The sequence below is a fragment of the Belonocnema kinseyi genome, chromosome 4, assembly GCF_010883055.1.
Source record: "Belonocnema kinseyi isolate 2016_QV_RU_SX_M_011 chromosome 4, B_treatae_v1, whole genome shotgun sequence".
NCBI lineage: Eukaryota > Metazoa > Arthropoda > Insecta > Hymenoptera > Cynipidae > Belonocnema > Belonocnema kinseyi.
The window spans coordinates 25,406,808-25,420,658 of NC_046660.1; the positions used below are offsets into that span (position 1 = coordinate 25,406,808).

The following is a 13,851-nucleotide window of genomic DNA, read 5'->3' on the forward strand; positions in this document are numbered from 1 at the left end:
AAAAATTAAACTATTTTGTTGAAAATTCATATTATTGGTTAGAAAAGTCAAGTATTTTGTAGGAAATTTGTCTTTTTAGTTTGAAAATTCAACAATTTGGTAAAAAATTAAACATTTCTGATGTTTTTAGTTTAAAAATTAAACTATTTATTGACAATTTTGTAGAAACGTTAAAAAAAATAAAATATCAATTATCAAATAAAATTTGGAATAACATCACATCCATTCTTCAAACTATGCATATGAAAATTAATGTAACTTGTCCACAATCTGTTTTTTTTGTGTGGAAAATGAAACTTCTTACTTAAAAATTGAACTACTTTTTTAAAAGTTCAGTTTTTTCTTGAAGATTCATAATTTTAGTTCAAAATTCTAGGGTTTCTTGGTAGAAAATTAATTTTTTAAATAAAAATTGGACTATTTCGTTAAAAATTAACTTTTTTGTTGAAAACTTATAATTTATTTCAAAATTCGTTGGTTTTTTTTATTGAAAATTAATTTTTAAAATGAAAATTCATATTTTCGGTTAGAAAAGTTTTATAAGAAATTTGTCTTTTTAGTTTGAAAATTCAACTATTTGGTACAAAATTAAACATTTCTGATGTTTTTAGTTAAAAAATTAAACTATTTAGTGACAATTTTGTAGAAACGTATAAAATATAAACTAAAAATAATAAAATAAAATTTAGAACAAATCACATCCATTCATCAAACTATTCATTTGAAAACTAATGTAATTTGTCGAAAATCAGTTATATTTTTTTGTTGCGTAAAACGAAACTTCTTACTCAAAAATTAAACGATTTTCTTGAAAGTTCAGTTTTTCGTTGAAGATTCATAATTTTAGTTCAAAATTGGTTGGTTTTCTGGTTGAAAATCAATTTTTTAACTAAAAATTAAACTATTTTCTAGACAATTCGTCTTTTGGGTTTTTGAAAATTCAACAATTTGGTAGAAAATTAAAATACTCTAATGTTTTTTTTAGTTTAAAAATTAAACTATTTATTGAAAAAAAAATGTAGGAACGAAAAAAATATAAACTAAAAATAATGAAATAAAATTCGATTTACGTCAAATCCACTATTCAAACTATTTTATTGAAAATTTATGTCATTTCTTGAAAATTCCTTTTTTTTTAGAAGAAAATTCATCTTTTTGGTTTAAAATTCAACTATTTTGTAAAAATCGAGTCTTTTTCTTTGAAAATGAAACTTACTTGGATTGTATTTCAACATCTTGAAACAATTTCCTCAGTTTCAGAGTCAGATGCTGTTTTGGGTCGATAACTTCATCACCAGTGACTCTACTTGCTGCTGGACTTGTAGCTACACAGGTTCCACATTCCATCACTCGATACGAAACAAAAGTGTAACTTCCGCATGATAACTAAAAAAAAAAATTTCCATTAATTTATCACGTCCATTTTTTATTTTAATTAAGTACTTCTATAAGCTAGAATAAAATTTTTAAAAATGAATGATATTGCAAGATCAGAATGAAATATTAAAGAGCTGAACTATTAATTGAAAAATTTATTTTAAAAAATATTAGGATGGGTCGAGAAATAAAAATTATGGAAATCGAAATTTAAATAATGGACAAAATTTGAAATAATTAAATTAAAATGATCAAGCATCAATCATTTCTGGTAAAAGTTACTCAAAAATTAAAGGATGAACAATTCTAATACTTTAAATTTGAACGCATTTAATTCGAAATCAGAGAAATTTAAACATTTTTATTGAAAATTGTAGAAATATTTTAATACTTTTATTTGAAAATTAATTTTTTTAAGACATCTAGTTTGATTTTGTTACACCTCTAAAATTTGGTTAGAATTTTTAACTTTTATAAATTATGTCAAGTTCAATGATTCAGATTCAATTACAAAAAAATATATCTACATTAAATTTAGAAATTGTTTAAAATTTTTTAAAATTCCCTTATACCTTTCCAGATTTTTTTTTTTGAAGATTTCGAAAATGTTTAAAAATATTTTTAAATATTTTATTAAAATAATCTTTCGAACTGAAAAATCATTTACAATTTTTCCAAAAATTAAGTTTCAAATGGTTTCCTATTAAATATTTAGTTTTAATTTACTCGTCTTCAACTAACAGTCAAATATTGATGAATATTAAATAATTATTCTTTGTCTTAATTAAATTTTTTAAAATTAAATATGTTTTGCATTTTTTAATGACTAAGATTTTTGAATTAAAACAGTTTAATTTTTAAATGAAAAATCTGGAAATTCTTAGTTTTTGAACGGATTTAAAATCCTTTTGTCAAATAAATTATTGTTCACTTTTTAATAATTAAAGTACAGACCTATTTAAAAAATATTTGATTTATTTATATTTACAGTTGATAAAATACAAATGTTTTTTATCCAAAATTTTCAGAATTTAAAAGATCCTACGGAATTCTTATGGAATTTTAAAGATTTCTAGAATTTGTCTTTAAAGTCGCCAAATTTGAATAATACTTCAACTAAATTTTTATTTTATTTTCTTATACCAAAAAGAGAATTTTTTAATTACAAAAAGAATAGCTAAATTTTCGGTAAACAAAAACTTCACAACCAAAATTTTCAGCCAAAGTGATGAATTTTCAACTAAAATTATGAATCTATAACTGGAATAGATCATTTCTAAACAAAAAAAGGAATTTTTAACAAAAAAGTTTAATTTTCTATTAAAAAATACGGGTTTTCAGCAAAATACGCGAATTCTCAACCAAATAGTTGAATTTTTAACTAAAAAAATGAATTTTCAACGAAGAAGATAAATTTTCAAACAAAAAGATTAATTTTCAAATAATAAGATTAACTTTCTACCAAGAATTTTAGACACCAAAAAATTTTATATTCAAATTTTTTTATACTAAAATTCTTAAAAACTTCAATTATTTGAAGTAAATTAAAATAATTAAATTTTAATTACAAAATTGAAACATATGAAAGGGAAAACTTAAAAATTTCGCGTTCATCATGAAAATTCATGAACTCTGAAATTGGAACCATTTAAAATTATCGAAATTGCCCATTTACTGATGTATCAATTTCAGATAGTTTAATTTACATCATTTTTTATTTTAAACTCAATTTTTAAATTTCAAATCTTCATTTGGAATTATTATTCATTCTAGAAATTTTCGAATGAAATATTTTTCAATTTGAAATGACTTATTTCTTTCAATCTTCAACTTAAAATAGGACAATTTAAAAATCTTATATTAAAAATTAAGATAAAAAATACAAAAGAATACAAAACTGTGAAAAAAAAATTTCAAGCAATTTTATTTTAAGTAATTTAAAAATCCTCAAATGATTAATATTTAAATAATTCATTTAAACATTTTTAAATACTATTAAAAATTAAATAAAATTAAAAAAAAAAGAAAGAAATAATATTTAAAATTTCATAAAAGCTTTTGATTATGAATATATTATTCTGAAGTTATTTCAAAATTGAAAATAGTTTAGAAAGTTTCAATCGAGGTTTTAACATTTGTTTAACTAATAAGAATTTTTCATTCTTAAAGTAAAATTTAATTTTAAAAATCACGAATTAATTTATATTCACAGTTGATCAACTAAAAATGTTTTTCATCAAAAATCTTTGATTTTAAACACATCTAATTTTTAATTGTTTAATACTTAAAAAAAATTAAAAATGGAAAATTTTTAAAATGAATAATATAATCATTGAAAAAGATCGAATTAAACTAATTATTAACAAAAACAAAAAACGGTTAAAATCAAAATTTGGATATTTTTTCTAAAATTTATTTTTAAAATTTGGCTTTCAACAAAAATTTATTATTTAAAAAAAATGTTTAATCTGAAAAATAAATAATTTTCTGTGAGGCCTGCATTTCTTTTAAAATCAAGGACAATATCTTAACAAGGCTTCCGAGTCTATTAATAACACCTTTAATTGAGATCAACGCTTTAATAATCCGCCAAGGACATGTGCAAATTATTTGCCATCATCTTCATATCTTTTAGAATGAATTTAAATATCTTAACAGTGATTTATGGCACAATTTTTTTTTTATTCTTTATGAAAGCTACGACAGAATCAAGATTCGAGACTGCAATTTAAATATTTGAACCTCGCGAAGACATTTGTTTCTAAATTAATTTATGCATAAATATTGCTTGGAATCTCAATTTAATTAGAAAAATAATCAGGTTGAACGTTTTGATCAAAGAAAAAAAAATCCCGGTCATTTCTCGGTTCGCAAAATATTTTTCATGGCCAATGAAATTTACAAAATGGAACACTAAATCTTAAAACTTTTCCTTGCGAATTTTATAAATTATAGAGTTCGTAGATTCAGATTAACAAAACTGTTCCATTTACATGCCAAAAAGACGAATTTTCTACAAAACAGGTAAATTTTTATCCTGAAAATATAAATGTTCTAAAAAAAAATGAATTTTTAAAATCGAAACCGTGGTTTTTAAAAAAAGAAAGATAAATATTAATTTTGAAGAGAACAGTTTGAGTTTCTAAAGAAATTGTTGAAAATTTCAACTCAAAAAGACGAATTTTCTACAAAAAAGTTGAATTTTCAAACAAAAATATAAATTTTCAAGGAAAAAGTTCATTTTATACAAACCGTTCGAATTTTCTACAAAACAAGTGAATTTTAAAACATCAAAATTGAAAATTTCAACAAACAAGTTAATTGATTTAATTTCTACAAAAAAAACCGAATTTTTAAAATCGAAATCAGGGTTTTCAAAAAAAGGAGAGATAAATATTAAGTTTGAACAGAGGAGTTTAAGTTTTCGTCAAATTGTTCATATTTTAAAAACTTTCAAAACAAAAAGGCGAATTTTCTACAAAAAAGTTGAATTTTCAAAAAAAAAAAAAATTTTCTACAAAACAATTGAATTTTAAAACATCAAAATTGAGATTTTCGATGAAAAAGTTGATTTTCTAGACAAAATTTGAACTTTCAAGCCGAGAAGATGAATTTTCCAAAAAACAGTTATATTATTGATACGAAAATGTAAATTTTCTAGAAAACAATTAAATTTTCAAACCTAAAAATTAAGATTTTCAATAAATAAGTTAACTTTTAACAAAATAGTTGAAGTTTATATCAAATAGTTGAAATTATTAACCCAAAAAGACGAATTTTCTAAAAAACAATTGAATTTTAAAACATCAAAATTGAGATTTTCAATAGAAAAGTTCATTTTTAACAAAACAGTTGAGATTGGTATCAAACTGTTGAAATTTTCAACCGAAAAAGACAAATTTTCTACAAAAAAGTTAAATTTTCAAACAAAAATATAAATTTTCAAGAAAAAAGTTCATTTTATACAAGCCGTTCGAATTTTCTACAAAACAATTGAATTTTAAAACGTCAGAATTGAGATTTTCAACAAAAAAGTTAACTTTCTTCAATAAAAAACAGAATTTTCAAGCCGAAAAGATGAATTTTCTATAAAACAGGTAAATTTTTATCCTGAAAATATAAATTTTCTACAAAAAAAAAATAATTTTTATAATCGAAATAGGGGTTTTCAAAAAAAAAGATAAAGTTTGAGTTCCTAAAAAATTGTTGATATTTCAACCGAAAAAGACCAATTTTGTACAAAAAAGTGGAATTCTCAAAAAAAAAAAAAAATTTCAAGGAAAAAGTTAAATTTTAAACAAACCGTTCGATTTTTTTACAGAAAAATTATATTTTTAAACCGACAATATAAACTTTCTACAAAACAATTGAATTTTAAAACATCAAAATTGAGATTTTCAATAAAAGAGTTAATTTTCTACAAAAAAGTTGAATTTTCAAGCTGAAAATCTAAATTTTCTACAAAATAATTGAATTTTAAAACATTAGAATTGAGATTTTCAACAAAAAAGTTAAATTTCTACAAAAGAGTTGAATTTTCTACAAAAAAGTTGAATTTTCAAACAAGAATATAAATATTCAAGAAAAAAGTTCATTTTATACAAGCCGTTCGAATTTTCTACAAAACAATTGAATTTTAAAACATCAGAATTGAGATTTTTAACAAAAAAGTTTTTTACAGTTTTTTGTACAGTTTTTTACAGAAAAAATTTAATTTTCAAGCCGATAAGAAGAATTTTCTATAAAACAGGTAAATTTTTATCCTGAAAATATAAATTTTCTACAAAAAAAAACGAATTTTTAAAATTGAAATCCGGGTTTTCAAAAAAAAAAAAATATATATATATATATTAATTTTGAATAGAACAGTTTGAGTTTCTAAAAAATTGATAAAATTTCAACCCAAAAAGACGAATTTTCTACAAAACAATTGAATTTTAATACATCAAAATTGAGATTTTCCATAGAAAAGTTAAATGCCTACAAAAAAACTGAATTTTTAAGCCGAAAATGAAAATTGTCTGCAAAACAATTGAATTTTAAAACATCAAAATTAAGATTTTCAATAAATAAGTTCATTTTTAATAAAACAGTTGAAATTGGTATCAAACTGTTGAAATTTTCTACCGAAAAAGAAAAATTTTCTACAAAAAAGTTAAATTTTCAAACATAAATATAAATTTTCAAGAGAAAACTTCATTTTTAAGCAAACCGTTCGAATTTTCTACAAAACAATTATCTTTTTAAACGGACAATATAAACTTTCTATCAACCAATTGAATATTAAAACATACAACTTGAGATTTTCAATAAAAGAATTGATTTTCGACAAAAAAGTGGAATTTTCAAGCCGAATAGATCAATTTTCGAAAAAAAACTGAATTTTAAAACATCAAAATAAAGAATTTCAATAAACAAAATAATTTTCAACAAAACAGTTAAAGCTTCTATCAAAATGTTGAAATTTTCAACCCAAAAAAATTAATTTTCTACAAAAAAAGTTGAATTTTCAAGCCGAAAAGACGAATTTTCTACAAAACAATTATATTTTTAAACCGACAATATAAACTTTCTGCAAGAAAATTTAATTTTAAAACATCAAATTTGAGACTGTCAATAAAAAAGTTAGTTTTCGAAAAAAAATTGAATTTTCAAACCAAAAATGAAAATTTTCTAAAAAACAATCAAACTTTAAAACATAAAAATTGAAATTTTCAATAAATAATTTAATTTTCAACAAAACAGTTGAAGTTTCTATCAAACTGTTGAAATTTTCAACCCAAAAAGACGAATTTTCTACAAAACAGTGGAATTTTCAAAGAAAAATATTAAATTTCAAGAAAAAAGTTCATTTTAAACAAACCGTTTGAATTTTGTACAAAACAATTGAATTTTAAAACATCAAAATTGAGATTTTCAATAAAAAAAGTTAATTTTTTACAAAAAATTGAATTTTCAACTCTAAATGATGAATTTTGTACACAAAAGTTATATTTAAACAAAACAAAAAAAGATCGAAATCGGGATTTTCAGAAAAAAGATAAATATTAATTTTGAACAGAACAGTTTGAGTTTATAAAAAATTGTTGAAATTTCAAGCCAAAAAATATAAATTTTCAAGGAAAAAGTTAATTTTTAAACAAACCGTTCGAATTTTTTACAGAAAAATTATATTTTTATACCGAAAATATAAACATTCTACAAAACAATTGAATTTTAAAACATCAAAATTGAGATTTTCAATAAAAGACTTAATTTTCTACAAAACAGTTATATTTTTAATCCGAAAATGTCAATTTCCTAGAAAACAATTAAATTTTAAAACCTCAAAATTAAGATTTTCAATAAATAAGTTAATTTTTAACAAGACAGTTGAAGTTCCTATCAGATTGTTGACATTTTCAACACAAAAAGACGAATTTTCTACAAAAAAAGTTGAATTTTCAAACAAAAATATAAATTTTCAAGAATAAAGTTCATTTTATACAAACCGTTTGAATTTTCTACAAAACAAATAAATATTAAAACATCCAAATTGAGATTTTCAACGAAAAAGTAAATTTCCTTAAAAAAAATTGAATTTTCGACAAAAAAGTTGACTTTTCAAGCCGAAAATAAAAATTATCTACAAAACAATTAAATTTTAAAACATCAAATTTGAGATTTTCAATGAATAAGTTAATTTTCAACAAAACAGTTGAAGTTTCTATCAAACTGTTGAAATTTTTAACTAAAAAAAAAACGAATTTTCTACGAAGAAAATGAAGTTTCAAACAAAAATTTTCAAGAAAAAGGTTCACTTTATACAAACCGTTCGAATTTTCTACAAAACAATTGAATTTTAAAACATCAGAACTGAGATTTTCAACAAAAAAGTTAATTTTCTTCAAAAAAATTGAATTTTCAAGCCGAAAAAATGAATTTTTATCCTGAAAATATAAATATTCTGCAAAAAAATGAATTTTGATAATCGAAATCGGGATTTTCAAAAAAAAAAGATAAATTTTGAGTTTCTAAAAAATTGTTGAAATTTCAACCGAAAAAGACAAATTTTCTACAAAAAAGTTGAATTTTCAAAAAAATAAATAAATTTTTAAGAAAAAAGTTCATTTTATACAAGCCGTTCGAATTTTCTACAAAACAAATAAATTTTAAAACATCAAAATTGAAAATTTTAACAAAAAAGTTAATTCTCTACAAAAAAAATTGAATTTTCAAGCAGAAAAGATGAATTTTCTATAAAATAGGTAAATTTTTATCCTGAAAATATATATTTTCTCAAAAAAAAAAAACGAATTTTCAAAATCGAAATCCGGGTTTTCAAAAAAAAAAAGATAAATATTAATTTTGAACAGAACAGTCTGAGTTTCTAAAAAATTGATGAAATTTCAACCCAAAAACATAGAATTTCTACAAAAAAGTAGAATTTTCAAACAAAAATATAAATTTTCAAAGAAAAAGTTCATTTTTAAACAAACCGTTCGAATTTTCTACAAAGCAATTTCATTTTTAAACCGACAATATAAAGTTTCTACAAAACAATTGAATTTTAAAGTATAAAAATTGAGATTTTCCATAAAAAGGTTAATTTTCTTTAAAAAGTTGAATTTTCAAGCCGAAAAAATTTTTTTTTACAAAACAATTGGATTTTAAAGCATCAAAATTTTCAACAAAAAATTGAAGTTTCTATCAAATTGTTGAAATTTTCAACCCAAAAAGACGAATTTTCTACGATGAAAATGAAGTTTCAAACAAAAATTTTCAAGAAAAAGGTTCACTTTATACAAACCGTTCGAATTTTCTACAAAACAATTGAATTTTAAAACATCAGAACTGAGATTTTCAACAAAAAAGGTAATTTTATTCAAAAAAATTGAATTTTCAAGCCGAAAAAATGAATTTTTATCCTGAAAATATAAATATTCTGCAAAAAAATGAATTTTTATAATCGAAATCGGGATTTTCAAAAAAAAAAAAGATAAATTTTGAGTTTCTAAAAAATTGTTGAAATTTCAAACGAAAAAGACAAATTTTCTACAAAAAAGTTGAATTTTCAAAAAAATAAAAAAAAAAATTTTCAAGGAAAAAGTTAATTTTTAAACAAACCGTTCGAATTTTTTAAAGAAAACTTATATTTTTAAACCGACAATATAAACTTTCTACAAAACAATTGAATTTTAAAGCATCAAAACTGAGATTTTCAATAAAAGATTTAATTTTCTACAAAACAATTAAATTTTAAAACATCAAAATTGAAAATTTTAACAAAAAAGTTAATTCTCTACAAAAAAAAAAATTGAATTTTCAAGCAGAAAAGATGAATTTTCTATAAAATAGGTAAATTTTTATCCTGAAAATATATATTTTCTCAAAAAAAAAAAACGAATTTTAAAAATCGAAATCCGGGTTTTCAAAAAAAAATTTCAAACAAAAATATAAATTTTCAAAGAAAAAGTTCATTTTTAAACAAACCGTTCGAATTTTCTACAAAACAATTTTATTTTTAAACCGACAATTTAAAGTTTCTACAAAACAATTGAATTTTAAAGTATAAAAATTGAGATTTTCAATAAAAAGGTTAATTTTCTTTAAAAAGTTGAATTTTCAAGCCGAAAAATTTTTTTTTTACAAAACAATTTAATTTTAAAGCATCAAAATTTTTAACAAAAAATTGAAGTTTCTATCAAATTGTTCAAATGTTCAACCCAAAAAGACGAATTTTCTACAAAACAGTTGAATTTGCAAACAAAAATATAAATTTTCAAAGAAAATGTTCATTTTTAAACAAACCGTTCGAATTTTTTACAAAAAATTATATTTGTAAACATCAAAATTGAGATTTTCAATAAAAACGTTAATTTTCAGAATAACAGTTAAAGTTTCTATAAAATTATTAAAATTTTTAAGCCAAAAAGACAAATTTTCTAGAAAAAAAGTGAAATTTTCCAACTAAAAATAGGAATATTCAAGAAAAATGTTAATTTTTAACCAGACTGTTCAATTTTTAAGCAGAAAAGACAAATTTTCTACAAAAAAACTTGATCAATAATTGTATACGTATAAATGGATTCAAAAATATATAAATCCACATCATGATTTTCAATGCTCTAAATTTAAAAATCAATCAATGCATTTTAAAATTTTCAAAAATATATAATATTAATCAATTTTAAGCTAGAAACATTAAAAATTGCATGATTAAATTTTTTTATAATCTGAACACTTCCTAAATTGAAAGTAAAAAATTAAAAATACTGCAAAATATTATTCTAGAATCTTAAAATATTTACAAGTTCTTTTAACATTTTTTCAAATTTTAAATTATTTTTAACAATGTTTGAGAGCTCCTTAATATCTATAAAAATAATTTAAATTATTCCTAACAATTTCTTTAAAATTATGCCAAATTAAGAAAAAAATTCATAATCTTCCTCATTCATCATAAAAAATAATTATGTAATAATTATCTAAATTTTGTTTATTTTTGTATATTTAATAAATAATTCTATTTTTTAATAATAATCAATAATTAGCAACAATTATCGATTTTAAACGCCTCTAATTTTTAATTCTTGAATATTTAAAACTGCATTTTAAAAATCTTTAAATTAAAATATAGACGTCAAATTTTTTAAATTCAAGATTAAAAATTTTTTTAGGTGAAAGATTTTTGAATTACGCATTCTAAACTGAATAATATCATAATTGAAAAAGATCACAATTTAACTAATTATTTAAAAAAGGGTTGAAATTAAAGTTAGGCAAACTTTTTTTTCCTCTAAAAATTTGTAAAATTCCTGGTCAAAAAATAAACAGGATGGCCTACAAAATTAAATTGTTTAAACTTTTATAAATTCTGCTTTTTAAATTAGAAGATAAATTATTTTAATTTTAAATAGTTTAAAAATCCTTAAAATGCTTCCAAATTCTATTTCAAAACCCTGAAGCATCTGCATATTGTTTTACATTTTTTTTTTCAAATTTTATAATTATTTTTGAAATTTTTCCAGAACTTCTTAAACATCCTTTAAAATGATTGCATGTTATTTTTAATTCTGCCAAACTAAAAAATTTTCCTCAATATTCACTTAAAATAAACTTTTCAACATAAAAAATCACTTTCAATTTTCTTAGAAAATATTTTTTATTCTTCTGAAGCCTTTCAAAATTCTTAAAAACCTTCCAATTTTTCTGCAGTTCAATTTTTAAAATCATTATTAATTTATATTGACAGTTGAACAACTAAAAATGTTTTTTATCCCAAATTTTTTATTTTAAAGTGAAAGGTTTTCAAAATACGCATTCTAAATGAATTGAAAAAAATATAATTATAAATAAATAATCGAAAAAAATTTTAATTAAACTAATTACTTAAAAAACGGTTGAAATCAAAATTGTACAGATTTTTTTTCGTATAAAAATTTGTAAAATTCCCGGGCAAAAAATAAATTCCCGGTTTTTCAGGTTTCGGGAAAGCTGGAAATAATTAAAATTAAAGGAAAAACTCACTTTGAGCCTGATTGTTGCTTCCGCATCAGTGTCGTTGTTCAAGAGAATATTTTCCTTCATACCGAAACTTTCGCGGACCCCTAGATGATAAAAAAGTGCGGATTGTTGAAGTTGAATGCTCAAATCAACAACGGCAACATCTGCGTTGTAAAAAGTGTCCAACACATTCGTTTCTCCAAAGTCCAGCTTCTCAAACTGCAATTATTATTTTTTTTTTTTTTAGAAGAATTAAACTAATTCAGTGCGAAAATAGAAAATAGAGTCTGAGCACATTTTAAAAATCCTTGATCATTATTATTTAACTACTAGCATTTCAATGTTGTAATACTTTTAACATATAATCTTTTACTAACGAAATAAAACAGTATTTCAAATACAAATTAAAAGTTTTTGTTTATTTTAAACAAAAAATATCTTTTCTACCATAAAAGATCGCTTTTGAATAAAATACTTGAATTTTCAAAAAAATAATTAAATTTTAAAAATACTATACTTTTAAACCGATAATATAAGCTTTCTACAAAACAATTGAATTTTAAAACATCAAAATTGAGATTTTCAATATAAAAGTTAAATTTCTACATAAAAGTTGAATTTTGAAGCCGAACAAATTAATTTTCTACAAAACAGTTATATTTTTTATCCGAAAGTGTAAACTTTCTATAAAACAATTGAATTTTCAAAACATCAAAATTGAGATTTCGAATAAAAAAGTTAAATTTCTACATAAAAGTTGAATTTTCAAGCCGATAAGGTGAATTTTCTACAAAACAGTTATATTTTTAATCCGAAAATATAATTTTTCTACGAAACTATTGAATTTTAAAACCTCAAAATTAAGATTTTCAATAAATAATTTAATTTTCAACAAAAAAGTTGAAGTTTCTATCAAACTATTGAAATTTTCAACCCAAAAAGACGAATTTTCCACAAAAAAATTTGAATTTATAATCCAAAAATATGAATTTTCAAGAAAAAAATTCGTTTTTATCAAACGGTTTAATTTTCAAGCAGAAAAGACGAATTTTTTAGAAAATAATAACGATTTTAACTCGAAAATATAAATTATCTACAAAACAATTAAATTTTAGTGCAAAAAATGTGATTTTCAATAAAAAATTTAATTCTTAACAGAACAGTTGAAGTTTCTTTCAAACTGTTGAAATTTTCAACCCAAAAAGACGAATTTTCTCTAAAAACTTTGAATTTTAAAAGAAAAATATTAATTTTCGAGAAAAAAGTTATTTTTTAAAGAAACCGTCCGAATTTTCTACAAAACCATTTCATTTTTAAACCGATAATATAATCTTTCTACAAAACAATTGAATTTTAAAACAACAAAATTAAGATTTTCAATAAGTAAGTTCATTTTTAACAAAACAGTTGAAGTTACTATCAGATTGTTGAAATTTTCAACCCAAAAAGACGAATTTTCTACAAAAAAAGTTGAATTTTCAAACAAAAATATAAATTTTCAAGAATAAAGTTCATTTTATACAAACCGTTCGAATTTTCTACAAAACAAATAAATTTTAAAACATCCAAATTGAGATTTTCAACAAAAACGTAAATTTCCTAAAAAAAAATTGAATTTTCGACAAAAAAGTTGACTTTTCAAGCCGAAAATGAAAATTATCTACAAAACAATTAAATTTTAAAACATCAAATTTGAGATTTTCAATGAATAAGTTAATTTTCAACAAAACAGTTGAAGTTTCTATCAAACTGTTGAAATTTTCAACCCAAAAAGTCAAATTTTCTACAAAAAAGTCGAATTTATAAAGAAAAATATAAATTTTCAAGAAAAAACTTCATTTTAAACAAACCGTTCGAATTTTCTACAAAACAATTGAATTTTAAAACATCAAAATTGAGATTTTCAATACAAAAAGTTGATTTTCTACAAACAAGTTGGATTTTCAAGCCTAAAATGAAAATTCTCTCCAAAACAATTGAATTTTAAAA

The 13,851-nt window shown here is 21.0% G+C and overlaps 1 protein-coding gene across 2 annotated transcripts in view; it reads right to left on the reverse strand.

The window, feature by feature from the left end:
* Positions 1–13,851, reverse strand: part of LOC117171547 (mitogen-activated protein kinase kinase kinase 15) — a 154,429-nt gene that overhangs the window by 126,882 nt on the left and 13,696 nt on the right. For both annotated transcript variants that reach the window (XM_033358966.1, XM_033358965.1), the window contains exons 3-4: positions 11,887–12,081; positions 1,217–1,386 (exon numbers count right to left, since the gene is read on the reverse strand). In XM_033358966.1, coding sequence (XP_033214857.1) covers positions 1,217–1,386; positions 11,887–12,081 — 365 coding nt within the window. The remainder of the gene's footprint in view (positions 1–1,216; positions 1,387–11,886; positions 12,082–13,851) is intronic.